Source organism: Nelumbo nucifera, chromosome 4 (assembly GCF_055504915.1).
Source record: "Nelumbo nucifera cultivar China Antique chromosome 4, China Antique-T2T, whole genome shotgun sequence".
NCBI classification, from domain to species: domain Eukaryota; kingdom Viridiplantae; phylum Streptophyta; class Magnoliopsida; order Proteales; family Nelumbonaceae; genus Nelumbo; species Nelumbo nucifera.
Genome location: NC_142652.1, coordinates 76,757,828 through 76,782,172, shown reverse-complemented (window position 1 = coordinate 76,782,172; position 24,345 = coordinate 76,757,828). Strand labels below are relative to the sequence as shown.

At 34.9% G+C, this 24,345-nt stretch overlaps 1 protein-coding gene across 1 annotated transcript; it reads left to right on the top strand.

Annotated features, from left to right (window-relative positions):
• The first annotated feature begins 25 nt into the window (after positions 1-25).
• LOC104605046 (ATP-citrate synthase beta chain protein 2) lies at positions 26-9,415 on the top strand. The gene is made up of 17 exons (XM_010269647.3): positions 26-500; positions 1,724-1,848; positions 1,985-2,087; positions 3,274-3,339; positions 3,424-3,547; positions 4,274-4,408; positions 5,344-5,404; positions 5,527-5,603; positions 6,457-6,612; positions 6,701-6,829; positions 6,960-7,092; positions 7,193-7,320; positions 7,474-7,579; positions 7,755-7,831; positions 7,935-8,005; positions 8,194-8,478; positions 9,114-9,415. Exons 2-17 carry the CDS (start codon positions 1,749-1,751, stop codon positions 9,187-9,189), a joined length of 1,827 nt encoding a protein of 608 aa, XP_010267949.1. The 5' UTR covers positions 26-500; positions 1,724-1,748; the 3' UTR covers positions 9,190-9,415.
• The last annotated feature ends 14,930 nt before the right edge of the window (positions 9,416-24,345 follow it).

The window sequence follows — 24,345 nt, the reverse complement described above, 5'->3', positions numbered from 1 at the left end:
AATAAATTTTAATTCAAAGGTCGTTTGCAGTTTCACCTTTGATTGAAAGTTTTGATTAATCGACAAATCGGTGTTTGTGTAAAATCTGTCAAATAATCAATTTTCAATTCAAAGCCCACCTTCGCATCCACCTACCAACCTCACCTCACCACTACCCACCCCCCACCCCCCCCCCCTCTCTCTCTCTCTCTCTCTCTCTCTAGCTTTTGCTTTCTTTCTAATTGGCAAGTCATTAGAACTCAGCCACTATAAAATCAGTCAGTCGGGAGCTAACATACGCCACGTGACTAGCTTTCCCTCCCTCTTTCATTCATTCTTCCTCTCTCTCTCTCTCTCTTGCGGGAGGAGGGTAGCTGGATTGTATTGTTGCAGGCTCGCAGCTTGTCTATATAAAGCCCCCACCTTCCCTTCCGTGTTTTCTGCGTTTTCTCCGCCCTCTTTTCTTTCTTTCTTTCTCGTATCTAGCTTAGCTCGAACACGCACCTCTTCGATCGATTCAGGTTGGTTTCCGGTTCCCCTGCTTCTTTTCGATTTTCAGTTGACGAACTCGTTAATTTCGTGTTTCTTCTGTGGCTGGTTTTGGTCTGTGAGATCTGGTCTTTCTTTGTCATTTTCGTTATAATTTATGCCACGACGAGTTTTTTTGTGCTAGAACTCCATTTGCATTGTAATTATCGATCTTTGTTTGCAAGAATGCTCATGCTAGATCTGGTTTTTGGTCCTACTGGGAGGTTTGAGTGGTAGAATGTCTTGTTATGTTTCGATCTGTATTATTTAAGCTGGGACTCCAGAGCCCATTGCTTCCTTTTACCCGCACTCGTTAGTATTGCTTTATCTGCTAATGCTTTGAGTGATATGCCGCTGAGTTTGAGATCCAGTACATTTTAGTTACTGAATTGACGTGTCCTTCTGGTTATTGTAGTTTTTTTCATGGTACAAAGTGATTCTTTTGCGGTTTTAATGATTTTTTCCCTCAAGTTGTTTTTTTCCTCTAAGATTGAACCATCGAAAGGATATATACTCTATCAATTGAGAGCAAGCAGCATTCTTAACCAGTATTTCTTTCGGTAACATTGCTGGCGTATCATTGTTTTTCTTAAGATTTCATTAGTGTTAGGATGTAGATCTGTTTTAAGGCTCTGATTTTTTTTTTTTATTGCTTAGTTTCCAAAATTTGAATCTCTGTAGAGTTTTGTTGATCTAGTTGGTCTGATTCGTTTTACAGGAAACTTTAGATATAACATTCTATTCTTCTATTTGAAATTCCATTGCAATTCTAATCAAAATTTCCGCGTTTTGATGGATATATACTTTATGTCCTTACAAGAGGAACTCCGTATTTCAGTATTTTGAGTTTTTATATTGCAGCTTTTTAGCATTTCGTGATCTCTACTCTTTTTCTATATTAGTGTTTTTCTTTTCTTTATGGTATACTTACCAAGTTCGCTTGAAGAATGGTCAAATTTTCATAATTGAAAATTGACAATTGACCTTTATCATAAATTTTCATGTAACCAATTAACAACTATCAACCCGATCAAACTTTTGGCCTAGTTTCTATGGGTGAAGGAATTCAGAGTGAAAGGTCTACTTTCACTGATACCCACTCTTATCTAAAGATATTTGCTTATTTTCCAATTTTTTGCGTGCTTATCCAGGTTGAATGCTTTTTTATAACTTCGACCGTTATTCTCAGCACTGAAAACTAGGATTGTTTTTTCAGGTCTCTTTGAGTGCCTTTGTGCATCATGGCCACGGGACAACTATTCTCCCGAACTACACAAGCATTATTTTATAACTATAAGCAGCTACCCATCCAACGGATGCTTGATTTTGACTTCCTTTGTGGTATGTAATATGTATACCTTCTTATTTTATGGAAAGGATGTAGTCATTGCATATCAACAATTGTACCTATATTTCCATCTTTGTTTAAATGCTATCTAATGCTAATGTACAATTTCTGTTGCTTATATATGTACAGGAAGGGAAACACCGTCTGTTGCTGGGATCATTAACCCAGGTTCCGAGGGATTTCAAAAACTCTTTTTTGGTCAAGAGGAGATTGCCATACCAGTCCATACAACGTACATTTTTCTCTCTTTTGTTTTACTTCTTGGTGTTTTTCTTTGCTTGCATGGATGCACTTCGGTTTGGTGAAGTTGGATAGAAAACATGTAGCCCATATCAAGTTTCAGATAAGACCTTATGGTTGGATGCCTGTCCCACAGGATTCATTTACGAACTTGAATAACTGAATTTTGTGTGGGACAAGGAATACTGAATAACTATGTGACACACACCCTGATTTAATAAGGAGTCTCTTGTTGGATAAATAATAACTCATAGTCATAGCTGGTAAAGTTGTTAATGGTTGATATCATGACTTCTGTGCAAAAACCTGTCCTCATCACCTTCCTATTGACCAATCGCCCACCTTCATTAAATAGGAAAAGAACCATTGGTGAAGTGGCAGTTGAGCAATCTGCCAGTTGGGTTGTTTAGTGAGGGAGTTGGGAATCTTCCATGTGGCACTATGGTTGGTAAAGGAGCCCTGTGTATTCCCCATATGTGGCAATCCAATCTGCCAGTTAGGTTGTTCAGTAAAGGGGCCCTGCATATTCCCCACCACCCTATATACATGGGGCAAATTTCAGGAAAAAGTCCTTGACACATGGCCAGAATAGTCTCCTTTGGGGCATATTTTAAGTTAAAATATTGAAACTTTGGATGGCTCATGTAACTCAGGAGAAATTTCCACACATATTACAGTACAGGGCTGATATGTATATTTTCAGTTTCCTAGGCAAACCAACCTATTTCTGTCACTTGAAGAATAATAACCACCAAAGTTTTGGAGTTGAAATTGACCCATGAATAAAGGTCAGAGGGAGGAATAGGGGACTCTTTTTTGCCCCCAAAGAAGTTGTCAATTGGCCTGGCTTGTGGTAGACATTTGCAAAATGACCGAACTAGCAGGGGTTTGGGTGAGGGAGGAATGGTCTACTTGTAGCCCAATATGTTATCAGTTATCACTAGCACAACATTCTATTTATTGAGTAAATTTACAATTTGTACTGTAACAATTCTCTTAGGCTTTAGTTTAGTCAACTTGTTTGTAGCTAGAGCCATGACAAGGTGGCAAGTCAAGTTGCTAGCTATGGCCAATGGCTTTATTTTTATTAAAATATTTTAAATGTTTTTGGATTTACTTTTCGTGTGTATTTTTCTGCACTTAAAGGTTTTCTCATCGGCTTTTTGAATCTTCTGCAGCATTGAAGCTGCCTGTGCTGCGCACCCTACTGCTGATGTTTTTATCAACTTTGCGTCATTTAGAAGGTGACTTATCATATTTGTGCTAATACCTCAATTGAATGCATTTGACTTTTAATGCTTAGTCATTTCAATTTGATGTGGTTGCAGTGCTGCTGCCTCTTCCATGGCTGCTCTGAAACAGCCAACAATTAGAGTTGTAGCCATCATAGCTGAAGGTGTTCCAGAGTCAGATACGAAGCAACTGATCGCTTATGCACGGGCAAATAATAAGGTGAAATAAGGAGATACTGGTAGTAACTCTTAGATATATTCACATGTATGGATGTATTAGATCATCAATTCCAATATTTTTACTTAGTGTAACCAACAATTTTAGCTTGATACAGTCATCGCTATAAAAAAAAAATCAAATATCCAACTTTCCATTATACTCCAATGTATCAACCTCCAAAATCATGGCAAAGGACAAAGTGATAAGGAATATTTAATGAAAACAAGTAATTTACAATATAGTGAAAATAAGAAAACTAAGTGTGGAGTCCTTATTGGGTATATCCTTTCTCATTTTATCTTGTTTATGAGTGCTAAGTTTCAAGGTTCATGCTGACTTAAGCTTAGAGCATGGTGTAAGTCTCAGCATAGCTAGACCCTTTATTTTTCAAGGTTTCATGGTAGCACCAGTAACTGAACACTGGATGCTTAGATGAATGATACAATGAGCTGACATGGTGTTTGTGTGGTTGTTTATAGGGTGCTACTGAATTTTGGAAAACTATTTTGGAGTGATGTACTGATATTAGGCATTTCTTCTAGGTTCAGTCGCTTATGTAGTTTTAATACCTTAGACTCCCAAAGTTATGGTGATTCCAACTGAGAATGACCAAAACCAAATTTTATTAGGAAAAGGGGGCAACTGGTTTAGTTTTATTGGACTTGATCTTTCTCCTGATATATTTGTTTATTTTTGTTTTTAAATTAGTGCTGATGGTATTTGTAGGTTGTTATTGGCCCTGCAACTGTTGGAGGCATTCAAGCTGGAGCTTTCAAGATTGGTGACACTGCAGGAACTATTGACAACATAATCCACTGCAAGCTTTACAGGCCTGGATCTGTTGGATTTGTGTCCAAATCGGTATGCATATATTTCAAGCCTCCTTTCTTACTTCTCTTTATTCATGTGCCACTAAAAGGAGATTTTGATGGGAATTTACCTTAGGGTGGTTCTTAATGAACTGGCCAGAATGAGCTACTCTTACTGTGGTTGGCTTGTCAGTTTGTTATTGCAACATGCAAAATAAGCTCTCTAGTCTCAACTCAGGGTTGATGTCAATAAGCCAAGTCAGTTAAAACCTGAACCGCTTCTGGGTAAAACATAGGAAAAACTACAATAGATTGAAAGAAAGAGACCAACAAAAAAAGTTCTAATTTTCTTATTTATCAAAAAAAAAAGTTCTAATTTTCTACCCATCATCTTCTTTTTTTCCCAGTAGATATCTATCCGGCATCTGTTTCATGATGCAAATTTGAGCTCAAAGCCTTTTGGTTCATGGCCAAAGTAAATCCTTTTTTCTTCTTCTTTGTGTGTTTTGTGTGTGTATGTGTTTAATTAGAATGTTTCAACTCTGGATAGCTCTTATCTTTCAAGCAAAACTTCAATACAATGAGGGTATGGGACTGATATGGGTTGGGAGAGTTAACAAGTGACTGATCTAATGGATGGTTAAGATTGGTCACATTTTTTAGTCCACATAACAGAAATAGAGTGGGTCATGTAGGAGACACTCTGCTTGACCTAATTGTGTCCAACCATATGAAACAATCATAACCATTCTAGAGTGGGACCTCTGGATGGCTGCTCTGAACTCATTGGTATGTGCAATGTCCCTTCATATTCTAATTGCTGGTTTTATTTTCTGCCTATAATGCTTGAAGTACAGATCTAGCCTTCTTTCCAGTATACTGAAGTTTGTCCTCTGAGCTGTGCTATATGGCATAAAATCCATTAACATATTCTCTTTTGTAATTCTTATGAGTATTCAGATATCAAACTCTATTCTGTAAGTGCAGGGTGGCATGTCTAATGAACTTTACAACACAGTTGCACGTGTAACTGATGGAATATATGAAGGTATCTCAATCTTGTTGCTGATCTTGTTTTATTATCATTTATGTGTTCAATATCTAACTTTTTTGATTGGTAAGATTGTTTACTAATTTAAGGTTTGTATTGACTTAAAAAACCTTCTTCAGGTATTGCAATTGGTGGTGATGTCTTCCCAGGGTCAACACTTTCTGATCATGTCTTGCGGTTCAACAACATTCCACAAGTAATTTGTTGTAAACTGGATCTCCCCTCTCTTTGAAAATAGCTATGAAAGAGTCGGATGCCTTATGTCTAGTTTTTACTATTCTTGGTTAAATGCATAGAAGTATTTAGTGTAACATTTTTGAAGTATTTACAATAACATTTTCTCCATGAACTTGCTCTAATTTGCCTAATATTACTAATTACAGACATGTATGACTTAACCATCACAGTCCAGATTTTCTCAAAATTTAGAATTTGTATTTTCCTCAAAGTTATGTTACAGCATATATATTTTCCTTGGGAGTACTATACTTATGTTACACCAAAAAAAATCTTAGCCTTTTAACATGGAGTTGGTGGCCCATATACCATAGATGCAAATATCAATCAGATTATACTGGAAAAATGAATGAAATGTTAGTATTTTGAAGATTCAGATGAATTTTTAAGCTCTTGTTTCTAGGGTATACTTTGCCACTTGCTACTCAAAGTGCAGTTTACCTAGATAAGCCATCATTAAGCTTTCATTTGTTTTTTCTCTACTACTTTAGAAGTTGAAAGTTGTGAAGTTTATACTAGACCCAGAAATTTATTCATGAGCCATGCAAAACTTAGTTGCAATTTTTAATATGCCAGTTCTAAAGCATTCCTATATTTGAAGATGCACTACAAAAGCCTAAGGGTTAACAGCCTGACTCCAGTATTTTTAACAACATATAAATGCAACCACAAGAGTTAAGAAAATGACTTATAAACAATAAAATTGAACTATAAATGCAGATAAGTAGCATAATGTGAGTTCCCTCCTATTTGAGGAATTTCTCATAGCAAAAAATGTGTCTTTCTTTACTTAATGCTCTAAGCTGACTCAGGTCAAAATGATGGTTGTGCTTGGGGAACTTGGTGGGCGAGATGAGTACTCCCTAGTCGAAGCACTAAAACAAGGGAAGGTCAATAAACCCGTAGTTGCATGGGTTAGTGGAACTTGTGCACGACTCTTCAAGTCGGAAGTGCAATTTGGTCATGCTGTGAGTTACCATCCTATATCTTGACCCTCCTAGGCTATTTTATTTGGAGTTACCACTTATCTAATAATGCATGATATTGTTGAATCAGGGTGCTAAAAGTGGTGGCGAGATGGAGTCTGCACAAGCAAAGAATCAAGCATTAAGGGAAGCAGGAGCTGTTGTTCCAACTTCATATGAAGCATTTGAGTCTGCAATTAAAGAGACTTTTGAGAAACTTGTATGGTTAACCATACTATGATCTATTTATAATCTGCTTAGTGATGATTTCTTTTCCATTTTCCTATAGCTGAAAAAATTACTCCGTAGACTCCTAGCTTATTTGGCACATGTGGATGCTTCGATCTTAGGTTGAAGAGGGGAAGATCGAACCAGTGAAAGAAGTTAAGCCTCCTCAGATCCCTGAGGATCTTAACACTGCAATTAAGAGTGGAAAAGTCCGGGCTCCAACTCATATCATTTCAACAATCTCTGATGATAGAGGTTCAATTTGAATCTTTCTATTCCCTTGTCTTAGTATTTAACCCTTTGAAGATATACACAAGAAAACAATAACATAAATTTCTTTTCTCCTGTATTTTAGGTGAAGAGCCACGTTATGCTGGTGTCCCAATGTCATCCATTGTTGAACAGGGTTATGGTGTTGGAGATGTTATCTCTCTTTTGTGGTTCAAGCGCAGTCTTCCCCGTTATTGTACACAGTTTATTGAGGTAGGTTTGTCATAAGGTCTTAGCTTATTGTGAACCCTGTTTCCCATCTTAAACATGTCTGTTTTTATTTGTATTCAATGTTTTCCTTGATATCTCTGTCAATAGATTTTGTGGATAAACAAGTACTTTTACTAAAAACTATGTCTTGGGCAGATTTGCATAATGTTATGTGCCGACCATGGTCCCTGTGTTTCTGGTGCTCACAATACAATAGTTACAGCAAGGGCTGGAAAGGACCTAGTTTCCAGCCTTGTTTCAGGTATTACTGCTCGACAGCAATCTATCAACTCCATGATAGTTCCCATTCCTTGTGGTCACAGTTAACCATCTATATGATATAACTTCCCCTGCTTAGTATGTTAAATTGCTGAATTAAGAAAAAAAATCCAAAAATGTAGTCATGGGATTTTTACATCAATGGGTTTCTGGAACAGGGTTGCTTACAATTGGTCCCCGGTTTGGTGGGGCTATTGATGATGCTGCTAGATACTTCAAGGATGCCTATGACAAGGTGAGCTTACATAATAATTACCAGATTTATCAAAAAATATACAGTCATTGCTGAAAAATAAATATGGAAATACTAAGATTATCATCATGCTGTTTCTTCTCAGGGTCTTTCACCTTATGAGTTTGTTGAAAGCATGAAAAAGAAAGGTATTCGTGTACCTGGAATTGGACACAGGTATGAAGCTTCTTTAGTGAACTCACTGTGTCAAAATCAAGATAAGCTGAATTAGGAAGTCATCCGAATACCCTACCCTTACACCAAAACTATTGTAGATTTTTGCAGCAATTCCAGTGGTGGTGTCATTTCAAAGGACTTCTTGTGCCTGTGATTCTAATTTTGAATTTTCATTTGTTGTGATGAAGGATCAAGAGGGGAGACAACAGAGACAAGAGAGTGGAGCTCCTACAGAAGTTTGCTCGCACACATTTTCCATCTGTGAAGTACATGGAATATGCAGTTCAAGTTGAAACCTACACCTTGTCAAAAGCAAACAATCTGGTCCTCAATGTAGATGGTGCAATAGGGTCTCTTTTCTTGGATCTTCTTGCTGGCAGTGGAATGTTCACCAAGCAAGAAATTGATGAGATCGTTGAGATTGGATATTTGAATGGGCTCTTTGTGCTGGCACGCTCCATTGGTTTGATTGGGTGAGTTGGATGAGGCATAAAAATCCGATATTTTCTTTGCATCTTGATTCTATTTGCTTAGTAAGTTAGGATCAATTCCATGACATTCACATACTACTAGGGACTAGCATGACTCTTGGCTCTAAATCACATACACCCTGATTGGCATCCCTCCTAGTTGGAGTCACAGGATGAAACCCACATAACTGCAGGCTCTCTGTGGTAATGTCAGTGGACCTACGTGCACCCTGCTCTGCTCCCTCCCCTTAATCCCCTACAATGTGTAATATATAACACCGGGAAAAAAAATCACTCGGCTCTAAATCAAACGTTTCTCCATCAAGGTGACAATATAATGTTTAGCCCAATTTTAGATTGGATGTTGTGAGCACTACTATTAACATGAATTGTATTAAGTTAGACCGAGTATGTTTCCTTGTTTTCTTATATGATGAAAATAGCTTTTCTTGAGATGGTACATGATAGCAAATATGGCTAGGAAAAGAGTTGCATTACATGACAGCATGACTAGTGACGAAAGATATATATGCGGTACAGATTATGATATGTTTTGGAGGACCAATGCACTGTCTATACCTTAGTATACATAAACATGGCATCTCTAGATTGACATTAATCTGTTATGAAATTTGCAGTCATACATTTGACCAGAAGAGATTGAAGCAGCCACTTTACCGTCACCCATGGGAGGATGTTCTCTACACAAAGTGACGAGTTCACAAATAACAGGCATAATGCGGCAAGATTTGAACAAATGGTTTGCTTTTTGTCGAGTTTTTATTCTGCAATTTTTCTGGTTAGTGTTAAGCGGAATTATGTCTGTAGTTGTTAATTGTAGGCTGTGTGGTGCCATCATTTATAGTGTTATTAGTGCAAATGTAAGAGGATCTTCCTCCATAATGTTCCAACATAAATACATAATTCTGTTTGCCGGCAAGAGCTCTGGTATTCTCTCTCTCTCTCTCTCTCTCTGTTTGGGACTTGGGAGTGGGGGTATTGGTATGTCTGTTTATCCCCCTTCATTCCCTTTTCCTATTGCCATAGCCTTTTAAGGTTGGAACCAGAATAGTATGACGATGTTACCGAGGCCACTTCAAAAATCAAAACCTCTATGAACATCATCACCAACAACAGCACCAGAACTCTTATCCGCCTAAAAGCAACGCTTGGGATTTTGATTCTGGACTGCCCTTTTGGGCCTAATTTTACTTTGTTTCTACATTTTTGAGGTGACAGATTGCAAAGGTGGGTTCTATATAGCATCTGGTCACATGTTAGAATTTAGTGTTCTGCACATGGTGGTAGTGGTGCTGGTGGTGTGCGAAAAAATTGATACTGTGGGCTACTGCGGTGAACAACGAAATGTCCAAAACCACCATGGCGACCTTGAATTGTTTGTTTAGAGGAAAATAGGTAGAAGGAATGTGACAAGTTGGCCTGGCTGGGATTTCAATTTACAGAAAATTTTGCGTTGCGGTGCGGTCCAAACTACAAACCAACTTCCAACGTGAAGATCCAACGAAGCAACTCGAAATAAGGACTTCGTGACCTCGTCCTGAAATGCCCATAGAAATTTAACATGAACAAAAGAATGATAAAATATAAAAGCACTGAGCCCTCAGATCTAATTAATAAAGCACTTCAAAACTATAAGGTCTTTATTGAAGCCCAAAATGCTTTGGGCCTGCCAAAGGACAAGGAAAAGAAAGCTATTTGGATCAAATGGACCCCCAGAAGTTGGCACAATCAAGATTAACTTCGATGCATCGATGATGAAATCAAACAATAAAACCACCTAGGCAAAACTCTCTTGTTCAAAACAGGTTCGATTGGAAATGCAAATGCTACTATCACAATTCCAGAGATGAGAGGAGCTCTTGAAGAACACAGGTTAATTGATTTGTTATTTTGTTAAACCAAAGAAGGTCATCATCGAAGGAGACTCAAGAAAAGCAATAGAAGTTAGAGACTTGGAGGAACGCAAGTGATGCTAGAGGAATGCAATATCGTCTACAACCATACTCATTGAGAAGGAAATCAAGCAGCAGAAAGTGGTTGGCCAACAAGGGCCACATTAGGTTTTTACATGCCTCCATGTTAGATGTATGCATCCACATTAGAAAGACTACAACCATGCAAGTATGCAACTGATGCAGTACGGGATTTGAACTAAGTAAATCATTACTAAGTTGGCTTTGACCACCCATCTTAGTTTGTTTTTATCAAATTGGTGTCATCGCAAAGTTTCTATCTTATTTTGTATTTACCAAATTAACGTTACAATGTGATTTTCAAATTTGTATTCAATTAGGACTTTCTTTTTTTGAAGAGAATTATTAGGATTATAATGAATGTTTTATTATATTAGGAAACTTTCTGGTAGGAGGCACAAGGGTGTGAAGAAGTCTATATAAAGAATAGCTAGGGCAATGCTAGGGGAGTTTTTGTTTGATTTTTTTTTTAAATATTCAGTGAAGAGTTAGTCTTCCTTTTTATTTTGGCTTTAGTTCTTTTATTTGAAACTTCTCTGAATGTGGTTTGTTTCTGTACTATGTCATTTGGTATTAGAGTTCATGTTTGATCCTTCTTAAGATTATAGATCCTAAGAAGAAACAAGTGGTTCACATCATGGAGCAGAAACTCAACAACAAAGCATAAAAAGAGGTGCTAGAGTTGAGAAGACAATTGATGCACTTGCTCAAGAGTTAAAATCATTGTAAGGGGACAGCGACTCCGACGCAAGAGTCTTAGTTCATTCCTTTTCATCATCAAGGCAAGCATCCAAGTTAGTTGTAGTTGCGGATGGTGACCAGAAACAGTGGGAAATGAATTTCAATATTGAAATCCCAAAGTTTTATAGAAGTTCCTCTACTTGGTATGCAACCAAATTGGCTGTAATTGCAAGTGGTGATAGAAGTGATGGGAAACATATCTCAAGTTTGAATTCCCGAAATTTAATGAAGGTATAACCTCAGATGATTTCATGGACTAGAGTTCCATGGAGGAGTTAGCAATTTTAGATTCTAAAGGTAAAATCATATCTTATGACTTTGTTGTTGATTGCGTTAATATTATTGAGGATTGTAACGAAAATCTTGTGTGGCCATTTTCCTCAACATATATTGAAAAACAACATGTTGATTAGACCAAACCTCCAATCTATGATAAAGAACCCATTCCTCAGGATGAGTATATTATCCTTCATCATGATTTTCAAAATGATGGAGATAATACCTATAATCTTGGGGGTTATAATCATAGTGTCTTCATACAAGCATATAATGATCCTTATTGGCAAGTAATTTTGCAATGTTCAGAATGATCATTAAAGGAAGAACCATCTTACATGAAGTGCAGGAGATATATTTCAAAATATAAGATATATGGTGAAGATATTCCAATCCGTATTGGAGGGTTGCACCACCAGTTATCTGTCAAAGGGTCAAAAACAAAGAACCCTAGCAAAAGTGCAACAACATATGTTGGCCGCCTCTCAAATGGTAACTTGAATCCGAGGTCGGGTTCTCTCCAACCCGAGGAGGATGATGCAATATGGGATTCGAACTAATTGAGTAAATCATTACTAAGTCGGCTTCAACAACCCATCTTAGTTCGTGTTTGCCAAGTTGGCACCATCACAAAGTTTCTATCTTAGTTCATATTTATCAAGTTAGCGTTATAGCGTGATTTCCGAATTTTTATTCAATTAGGACTTTCTTTTTTGAAGAGATTAAGTATGATTATAATAAGGAGTGTTTTATTAGATTAAGAAACTTTCTTATAGGAGACATAAGGGTGTTAAGAAGTCTATATAAAGAGTAGCTAGGGCAATACTAGGGGAGTTTTTGTTTGATTTTCTCTTAAGTATTCAGTGAAGAGTTGTTCTTCCTGTTTATTTTGGCTTTATTTCTTTTCTTTGAAGCTTCTCTAAACGTGGTTTGTTTTTGTACTGCACCAGCAACAAATTTGGTGGGTGGAGGTGCAATTGTATCCTGATTTGTTCAAACGGCATTTATGCACTGATGAACTCATGGGCTTTTGCTTGGGGCCTGTATCGCTTTATTGCTTACCAAGTAAATGTTATTCGATCCTATTAAGGGTGATTCTAAGGTCCACCCCTATCATATTTGATATAATTGGATTTGGTTCAATTTAAATACACACACACACTAAAGTAGAGCTTGCCACATCAGCAACCCTTTCCTTGTTCGGTTATCCAAACCGAGCAATTCTAGAGAGAGTGCAAGATTCCCTCTAGAAGCCTATGGAGTTGCAACCTAGAATGAAAATCTTCCCTTTTTTGCCCTACTAAATTAGGAAGAAAACCCATTAACTTAGGAAATCTTTTCCTACAATCTCTCTCTAATCTTTTCCTATGGTTTCTCTCAATCCACACAAATGTAAACTTGCCTAAAACCTAGCCCATCCATGTAGGAACATGGCAGACTTGCCTAAAACCTAGCCCATCCATGTAGGGTTGTGGCAACCTTCTCTCTCTCTCTCTCTCTCTCTCATGTTTCAAAGACACTTAGCCAACCCCCTCCTAAAATCTCTTCTAAACTATCTCTCCCACCTAAAACAACTCTTAATCTATATTACATGCCCAATTAACCAACTAAAAACCAAAAAAAAACGTGATTAAATTAATTAACTAACTTAATTTGTGAAATAGTTTTTTATATTTTTAATAATTCTTCATATTGTTGAACATTATTCAGTAAATATCAACACCTGAACTATATATTTTCATAATTTTGGTAAATTGGAAAATTTAATTACTAAAAATATGCTGAAAATTACTAATTTTGGTAATTTAATTTCAGAAATTTTTGAAAATTAATTATTGAAATCAATAATTACTGAAAATTGATAATTAATTAAGATATTAATAAATACAAATTTATTAATAAAAAATTATTGGTAATTTTTCATTTAAAATTTAATTTCAACAAATATAAATTTATTTTTCACATTTTCAGCATTTTTTTGTCAATTTATTAATATTTAATGATATTATCAGATAATAATTAAAAATTTTTAGTGGAAAATTAATTTCGATAAATATAAATCTATTTTTATATTTTTTGTAATTTTGATCTTTACTATAATTTTGGTAATTTAATTACTAAAAATTACTGATTTTGGTAATTTAATTTAGTGAAAGGTAAATTATAAAACTTTCAATTATTCAAATAAATAATTGAAAATTTTTAATAATTTACATAAGCATTTGATATTACATATATAATTACCATAATTATTGGAACTATATTTATAGGTTTGGTGAATGACCCCCCCCCCCGATAGGAATGACAATGGGTGGGTTCGAAGCGAGGATCATACTCCTTGTCCTGATCCTGAGTTTTAAATTAATTCATGTCTTTAACCCTAACCCCTATCAGGAAAAAATTTAGCTTGCATTCTCAATCCTCGATGGAGATGGGCTCCCCATCAGGGACCTAAATTCCCACATTTTTTAATTAAAAGTTTATTTTTAGAAAGGTATTTATTAAAATAAAGGAAAATTAGTATGTAAATAATATTTTAAGTATATTTTGATGTATATAATATAAATAATATTATATATTTAATATAGCATTTACACATCTACATGCCTCTCCTTGCTCCAAACCCCCACGTTGCTCTCTCTCCTTAATTCTCTCTCCCTCTCCCTTCCCACCATTCCCAAACTACCAAGTCATCAATCTTTAAAATTTCCTTACTAAAAACATTCCTAAAATCTCTCTTTATCCACTCTCTCTCCTAAAATCTCTCCACACTCCTAATTTATTGTCCTTAAAACTCTTATTTCCCCACCCTTTTCTCTTACCAATCTAGCCTTAACTTAAGATTTAACCCAACATCTTGAGTTGGGCTTAGGATTGGAAGTGTTGAGCTTTGTGGCCCAATTTCTAGGTAGAATATATTGATAATATATATATATATATATATATATATATATATATATATCACAAAATGTTGGGTGGGCTTAAATTGATCGAATCCGGCTTGGGCTACCTATGCTCTCAACCCAAGCTCAACCTGAATTTAGGTTAGACTTCAATTTTTTTGCCTAAGCCCATCTTGAAGTTTGAAAACTCAAACTCAACCTATGCAAAATCTTTGGTTGAGTTGGGTCAGGCTCAGGTTAGGCCTACTCAATCAGCACCTTAACTTCTTTTGCCTCAAGTTATATTAACATATTAAGTCCATGCATCATACAGGTCCCCACTAGTATATACTAAATTAATGTTATGCCATGTCAAATAGCCTCTCTTGTGCTCCATTACACCAAGGGAGCAATTCTAGAGGGGGTACAAGATTCCCTCTAGAAGCCTATGGAGTTGCCACTAGCATGGCTTATTTCCCTTTTTCCTCTTCTTTTATTAGGAAGCTAACTATCACCCACTTTCTCCTAAATTATTTCTAACTATCTCTAATTCTTATTTATCTCCTAAATTATCTATAATTCCTATTTATCCTCTCACCCACTTTTCATATATATTTATCTAAAGAAGTTTCAATTAAAAAAATTAACATTTATTTAATTATTATAATGAATGAAATAACTTTAAAATATTTATTAAAAACACAAAAATAGTTATAATGGATTTAATAATATTCATATTATTAATAGTTTTATATTCTTATGAAATTCATAATTAAACGCGGAAAGTTTCCTCCTCACTTTTGTAGGCTCTCCCTCTTGTTATAGTGCAAGTTTTCAGTGTCTTTGCATCTCTTTTCTCTCTTTTCCCTTTCAATGCTTCTTTTCTTCTAATGGCTGATGACGATTTACTTAAAGATCTCTCGTCTCTCATACTGCCACACCCAAATGCTGCAGTGGAAGCGAAACAGTCAGATACTCTCCCAACTGACTCTTGGCAACGCAATCTTGTTTGTAAGGTTCTTTCTAACCGATCAGTTAATGTTAGTGGATTTCGTGAAATGCTTGTAAAATCCTAGAAAATTCCTGCTTCAGTAATCTCCGAGTTTACAAAAGACTCTTTCCTAATCAAATTCCCAAGTGGCTTTGAGCGGGATTCTATTGTTGATCGTGGACCGTGAAATGATCTCATCATTCTCCAAAATGCATAAGCAAATACAAGACCAGATATGTATTTTCTCTCTCTCTCTCATGCATCTTCTTGGTCTCCCATTAGCTTACCTGAATCCTAATGTTGCTTGTCGCATCGGTACTAAACTAGGAAAGCCTTATCGTCCATCTGTGGGTAAAGTTTCAAAGTGGAGTTAATTTGCACGTCCGTGTGTTCATATGGATATTACACAACCTCTCCTATAGGAGGTTCCATATGCTTTGTTAACAGACAAAACTATGAATGTCCAAGTGCAATATGAAAGACTTCCTCGGTATTACTCATTTTATGGCCATGTTGGTCATGTTTATTATCAACTCCATTCCGCCATTGATGCTTGTACTTTAGAAACTACTCGTTCTCCATTGGAGGAATTGAACATTGAACGTTTTCCCCTCTCCATACGAACTTTGGCCTCTCAAAGGATGTTGCCATCCCGTCGCCAAAATTCTATGGATGAACATACATCGACAACCGTCATCTTCGCCATCGGCTCCAGTTGCTTCGACGTTAACTCAATTACAGAAACAGTTCCCCGATTAAGAAGCAGATGCCGGGGCGGTTATCAACCAGACGCTCATGTCTCACGTAATCAGGCGAGTGTAGTGATGCTTTTAATACTAATACATCAGTTATTGCAAAACTTGGTGACCTTTTTAATTCTAACGTGATTACTCCTTCTTCAAATGTAACTATTGGTTCTATTCACATGAATATGGAATTTGAGCCAATGCTTTTGGAGGATACCCAGCACATGCAACCTCCTACAATTCCGACTCCACATGCTCCCACTATGCTTCGTATGAAGGTGCAATTAGTTGATAATGTTCTTGGCCAAGGTCTCTCGGATGGTGAGCTTACTACCACTTATAATGGTGGTATTCCCGCCAAATCAGGCATGCGTTCCACTCCCTCTCCTGTTGTCTCTTTCTCTAATATTAATTATGATGATAGTGTTGTGTCCTCGCTTCTTAATCTCAAGGAGCAAGCTCATTTGAAGGTTGAGCTGACTACATCTTCCTCTAATGACTCTCCATGTTCTACAGTGGCTGAGGTGGCAAGCCGTCAATTGCCACCACATTCACCATGATTTGCTTCTCTTAGAACTTCCGAGGTGGATGAGGTAGACCTCGGCAATTCAACATTTCAACCATATCCTCAAGAAAATTAAGCCAACCATTTTCTTCATTTCTGAGTTTCGTTGTAATCTGGTGAAGTCTTAGAAAATTTTATCCAAGTTGCTGCATTTTGATTATTTTATCATTCGCTCTCAAGGTTGGCCTCGGGGATTATGGCTTGGTTAGATAAAGTCTCTCGCGTTGCGTGTTCATCATCATAATGAGCATTTAATTCATGCTTCCATCAGTAATAATCCTCCTCCCTTAGTGGTTTGGGACTTTGTTGAAGTTTATGGTCATCCCAATGGGTCACAACGACAAGCAGTTTGGGATGAGGTTGTTTCTGTTGGCTTTAGTATTTTCGGTCCATGGGTTTTAATGGGAGACTTGAATGCCATATCAAATGCTGATGAGAAAAATGGCAGTTGTGCAGTGGACACACATCATGCTCAAATGTTTAATCAAATAGTTAAAACTTGTGGTTTACTAGATTTGGACTTTGTTGCTCAACCGTGTACTCCTTGGATTGATATTTGGCCCCATTCTTATCTTAAGCATCTTGCAGCTGGTCGTAGCGACCATATACCAATTGTTCTTTATGCCCAGCCTAGGCGATGCCAACGTCGACGACATATTCTGTTTGGACAAAACCGGATGGCTTTAAGACACAAGTTCAACAGTTTTGGAATTCCAATCAAGCTAGATTCCTTTAAACAACGGGTTCTAACATGTGAAAATTCTCTTTCTTCATGGGGCCGCACTAAGTTGGGGAACTTCAGTGCTCAACTTAGAGAAATTGAAGTGCAATTAATTAATGTTGATGGCAATATTCTAGAGGAATCTCATCTTCGTGCAAAGCTGGATAGATTGTGAGCTCTTGAGGAGATGTTTTGGAGACAAAGAACCTATAATGGTTGGCTACGGGAAGAAGATAAACATACTAAGTTTTTTCATGTTACAGTCTCAAATCATCGTCGACATAATGGTGTTCACTAGTTACGAGACAACAATGGTACATGGTCCTCTGATCCCACAATTATTGCTTCTCTGGTTAGAGACTATTTTGTTGATTTATTCTCGTCCTCTTATCCAGATGTTGATAGTTTTGACGATAGCATTATTCCCCATCATATTACAGATGCTATGAATCATATGCTCTATCATTTCCCGTTTGCTCAATAAGTTAATGAGGCCTCATTCTCCATTGGCTTGCTTAAAGTGCCTAGTCCTGGCGACATTCAGGCTCTATTCTATCAACATTGTTGGGAAGAGGTGGACCATGACTTAGTTAACTTGGTGCAAAATGTGTTCTCTAATGCTAATCTCATTTCAGAAGTCAATGATGCAACAATTGTCTTGATATCAAAAAAAAAAAAAAAAAACAAAGCAATTGTTGAATATGTGACTAATCTTCCTCCCATTGGACTTATTAATGTTCCATATAAATTTGTCATGAAGATCCTAGCAGCACGACTAAAAAGCATCATTGACCCACTCATCACTCCCTATCAAAACACATTCTCCCCTGGGCGTTAGATCCAAGATAATCAGATCATTGCCTCTAAGATAATTCATTCAATGAAAAAGATGCAAGGTAAGCAACTTTATGTTAAAATTAGATCTGTCCAAGGCATACGACAGGGTTGAGTGGGTTCTCAGTTCCATCCTCAAAGGGGAATACGACAAGGATGCCCACTTTCCCCATATTTGTTCATCTTATACATGGTTGTGTTATCTAGATTGCTTCAACATAATATGAATTTGGGTGTTCTTAGTGGAGTTAAAATCTGTAGAAATGGATCATATTTTGCTCCACTGCCCTATGTTGTAGCCCATCTGGTACGACCCTTGTGTAACAATGCACATTGACACCCATCCTTTTAGGTCTCTTTTGTAATGGTTGGAACTATGGTGGTTAATCCCTCTCACACCAAGTGACGATGTTAGCATCTTTACTAAATGTGCTACTTTATTATAGCATTGTTCGAAGGCCATGTGTAAGGTGGTTATGGTTTCTAAAACATTGAACCCATCATCTATTTTAGCAGCAATCCACTCCCAAATTAATGAACTAACTTTGCTAAGATGGGGGCACCACCCCAAGAACCTTTCATTAAAATCAATGTTGATGGGGGCAGTAGGCCCTCTATGTTCTGAAATTGGTATAGCTGTTTGAGCCCATCAAGGTTAGTTGGTTTATGAAAGATCTGCTTGTGCTCCAAAAGCTAATTCTGAGGTGGCAAAAGTGTTGGCTTTTAGAGATGGATTACAATTAGCTCAAGATGTATCTCTCACACACACTATTCTTGAAGCGGATGCGCAGAAGATTACTAACATCATGTTAGACCCTCAATCAAAGCTTCCATGGCAGCTTCATACAATCATAGCTGATTGCAAGAGTCTTTTGCATGGATTTCAACAAGTTCATATATCTTACATCCCTCGTACAGGCAATAATGTTACTCAAACTCTAGCAAAATTTGGTTGTAATTTGTCAAAGACCCAAACTTGGTCCATACCTTCAGCTTTCCTTTTGCCTGAACTAATAGCTGATTCGGTGCAATGAATGATATATAGCCTATAGGCTTTTTACAAAAAAGACAATACAAATTATAATTTTATGGATTATTCAATTTAATAACTAAATAATATTTTAAAAATATAAACCAAAAATATTTAAATATTATTCAAATAATAAAAATTAAAATTTTAAAAAATAAAATATTATTAAATATTCCAATTTCAAAAACTAAATATTTCAAAAAACAAAATATTTATTATTACATAATAAGTTTAAAAGAAATAAAATTTAAATAACAAAAAATATAAAATATTTTACATAACACTTAAATATTTAAATAATGAAATCATGTAATAAATTTAAATATTTCTTAAGAGTAGAAAAATAATTATAATATATTTCATGATATTTGAATTAATAATAATTTTTTATTTTACAAAATTAATAAAAAATTTATGTAATAATAGTATAAATTCTAATTTTATGGATTATTAAATTTAATAAATAATTAATATTTAAAAAATTAAACAATGGTATTATTTATATAATTAAGCATTATTTTAAATAACTAATTTTTAAATACTTTAAATATCAGAAAAAAGTAATAACTAAATCATATCTTATATATTATTTCGAAAACAAGAAAAATAGATTTGGGTCAATTTAGGTTAATGGCGGGTTGGGCTAATTTAACTGAAACCAAAAACCAAGGTTTGGTGACTATTCAAATGATTCAACTAGTCGGGTTAATGGCGGGTTGAAAACATTGGTATCGATTTGGGTCAATTTTCAATTTGGTTGGTCAGTTAAAAAGATTTAAACTTAAAAAATTAAATTTAAAAATTAAGTTAAACTTGAAATATTACAATGATATTATTAAAAGAATATATTTAAAATTTTAAATTTACAATATAAAATATTTTAGACTAAGAAATATGGAAAATTTTCCACTTTCCTGTATTAAAAAATATATTTGAAATATAATGTATATATAATCAGGTCGGTTCAATTTGGATCGATTTACAAACCAATGTTTTAAAAACCAATTCAGAGGCTCTAAACCATTTTTGCCTCTAGGTTGCAGGTCACCGGTTCAATTGTTTGGGTCAAACCATCCCACATGTATTTAAGGTATATATATCTATGTGTGTGTGCGTGTGTGCATAAATATATATTTTATCAATAAATAATGTATAATTACGTTTTAGATATGTTATATGTATTTTTTATATTTAATTTTTATTTCAGTTTTTTATTTTTTTATTTTTAAAAATATTAAAAGATGAAATTTGAGGCCAAAAAGAGAGTTTTTTCACAAAAATAGCAAGGCAAGGTGCCTACAGCCCCTTGGGATGCATAGATCTCGAAAAGTTACCCAAAATAAAAAACAGATCACCCCAATTGGACATCGGAGTGCAAAGTTATGGCTCCTAAAGTTTGCATACATTGAATGTACAACCCATAACCCGATGATCGAGTCGAACGGATCAACAGTTGAATCGACCGGGTCAGACAGTTCTTGACCAAGTCAACAGTTTTTTACTACCTGATGGTTCGAACGATTTAACAGCGGGTTCAAAACACTGGCCTAAATTTAACAAGTGAGAAAATTTTAGCGCAGCATAGGGCAGAAACAACTTGAGAGTGAGAGCTAAAGAGAAAGAATCAAGAAATAATGAGAACTTGACAGCTCTTTTCTGGCAACTCCTTGCTTCTCCTGCAACAAGGAAGAACTATTTCTTGATTGTAGGGTTTGAGCATCTGCAAAGGCCAATCCCCACATGCATCAATTCTTCACCTGTGCAGGGCTACTGTCTAAGCCCACTCATTTGACCCACATCGTATAATGAAAGTTGTGTTTCTCATAAAGAACGATTTTGGTATAATAGTATCGACAGCATAAAGAGAAAGATACAAAACCTTTCAACCCTAAATATAGTGATTTACCTAAACTGAAGTTGATATTTCACAAGAAAACATTGGGAAATTTTGCAAAATTAATTAATACTTCCAATTCCAGGCATTATATGAAACAACAAAAGTTTTAAAACTTAAAATATCCATGATTAATTGATATTGGTTGAGAAAATACAAGGAAAAGGTAAATATAAAGTTGACATGGAATAGGATTCTACCATGTTGACAATACATGGATTGGACAATATTCTCACTTCAAATTGAAATTTGGATTTGCTTCTCAAAGTGCGCCTCACACCAACCTCATGGTACTTTTAGCCTACATCTAGAATATCTTCTATACTTGATGTTGTTATATTCTTGTGTGAAGATATTTTCGGTGCCTGGTTTTCAAAACTAGATCGAATGGACAGTTGGACCAAAAAAAATGGGAATTGGTTACCTGATTGATTCCATTTCATCCTAAAATCACTTTTTGGTCAAAACCATTGATTTGATCAACAAAGCGCTGAACCGAATGGTCAAACAGTCAACCTGAACAATGATTTTGGCCATTTTATTTTTATATTATTTTTATTTTTGTCAGAATGGGTTATCTGTTCAAACTAGACGGTCAAACCATTTGGCCTGGGAACCGGTCCAATTTTAAAAACCTTGTTCCAATGCATCGCTGTGATGTATTGTGAAGTTGGTGCAAGGCATGTCCTGTGAGGAGTACCTTGTACTTTGGCCATGTCAGCACTATATTGATATCATGCTTTTTCATTAGCCATGTTAGCACTATTTTGACTGTTGAAATTAGCCATGCCATCACTATTTTGATATCATGTTTTTTCATTACCTTTTCCCAATTAGTACCTTGTACCTTGTACTTTAAAATGCGACAATTCAGTACCCAAACTTTCAAAATGTATCAATCAAGTACCTATCATTAATCAACTGTTAATCAGCCGTTAAGCGGCATTTGAAAAAGACACAAATGCCCTTCAAGTGTCATCTAATTTTCTTGATCAACCATCCAAATGTTGACAAAAAATTAACAGTCCCAAATCCTTGCCTCTTTTATTCAAAAAAGTTGGGGTCTGGTAATTTTTTGTCAACATTCTTGAATAGAAAAGGCAAGGATTTGGGACTGTTAATTTTTTGTCAACATTTGGATGGTTGATCAAGAAAATTAGCTGACAATTGAAGGGCATTTTTGTCTTTTTTAAATGCCACTTAACGACTGGTTAACAGTAGGTACTAGATTGACACGATTTAAAAGTTCGGGTATTGAATTGTCGCATTTTATAGTTCGAAGACCAAAGTGGCACTAAGCCCAAAGTACAAGGTACTAATAAGGAATTTTCCCTTTTTCAATATTACTGCACAGTCCATGGGCAAGGCACGTGAAGGGCCATGTCAATTAATTTATAAATTAGTCCATGGGCAAGGCAGGGAAGTTAATTACATATATATATATATATATGAATAAACATTAATGATTTTTATTACTATTTATAAATTGCCATTTTTTAAGACATTCATACAGTCTACAGGTCCACATAAATTGACTGTTATATGTCAAACCCACAAAATTATACAAGTTATTAAATTCAACTTGAACCATTTATTACATTAATTTAACCATTCTTATTATTATTAATTTATTTTAGTATTTAATTTAAATTTTTTGTTATATAGTAATAATAATAACTAAATTTGTAATTATTCAAATATTTACTTAAAATAATTTTTTTCCAACTGAGTATAATTATTATATAATAGATTTGTTAATTCATATTTTGCATTTAAGAATAAACATTATTGATTTGGCTTAACAATTTTAATGACTGTTAATAAATATTGAATCTTATTTAAGGTTTAATTATTGTATTCGGTAATTATTATGGGGCATGCTTTGAATAAACATTAATGATAACTAATGATAGTTATTTCGTTTTTTATTATTTGCTTAATTAAGTACTTGATGATTGTTATTATTATTAATTATTTCTATAAATAATTGATTGTTATTATTATTTACTTAATCTAGTAATAGACATTTAGGGTAGGCTCTTTATTTGATTTAAGAGACTTACCATGTTTTATCTAGACAATGACCTCATACTAAGTAAGGGGCAACTGTAATATCATTTAATTTGAAATTTACTATTTAACAATAAAAAATCAATGTCCTGCTGAGCGACCCACCCCCAAAAAAATATCAGTAAGTTTGAAATCATTAATCTATTTATAAAATAGTAAAATTAGATGGATATTTACAACAATATCACCAATACTACTTAATATTTAGGGACATAGGAATGGATAAAAAGCATTTAAATGATATCCATTCAAAGAGGCAAAGAATGAAGGAAATCATTCAAAGAGCTACTAAGAAAAACAATCCATGCCAAACAACATAATGCATCCATCCTCTGAAGCAAGAGATGAAAAATATATGACTACAATCAAATCATCGTCATGTATGGCTACAATCAACTGATAATATAATCAGGACTCCAAAGCCCATCCAACAAAGGAAACATGAAAGAAAGGAGAATAATGGGACCATCTTGAGTATGGAAATCACCTCCAAGTTAGGTGGCAACACTTCTTTTGCTCAATCATGGTTATAGATTTTAAGTCTAAGCTCCCCACGGTGCATGTAGACTGGTTAGAATTTATCTTTAGGAAAATGGTAGGAAAACTTGTACATAACCTAATGGTTTGTTTGAATTGTGGGAATTGGGATATAGAAATAGGAAATGTAGGTTGAAATTATAATTTTGGGCATGTTGATGTGTCAAATTCAAATCAATTAGAATACTCATAGATTTTTAGTTCATTCATTTAGTGGTAATTTGAATATTTTTTTTATTCCATGTCTTTATTGAGTAATATAGAGTAATAATATATTAATAATTATGGAATCCGTAATAATAATAAGTATATTATTATTTACTAATATTATATTCTTATTATGTGTGTATTGATTTTGAAATAAGTAATATTGAATCATCATTATTATTATTATTATTTTATTTATTTATTTTTATTTTTATTATGAAGTAATTAATTTGTTATAATTATGATTTTTAGTTAATTCTTGAAATAGTAATTGCTTTTATAATTCTTTTCATTTAACAATAATGAATAATTGAAAGTTTATAATTTAGCTTTCACTAAATGAGATATTTATTGGAGAATAATAATAGTATTAATTATAATT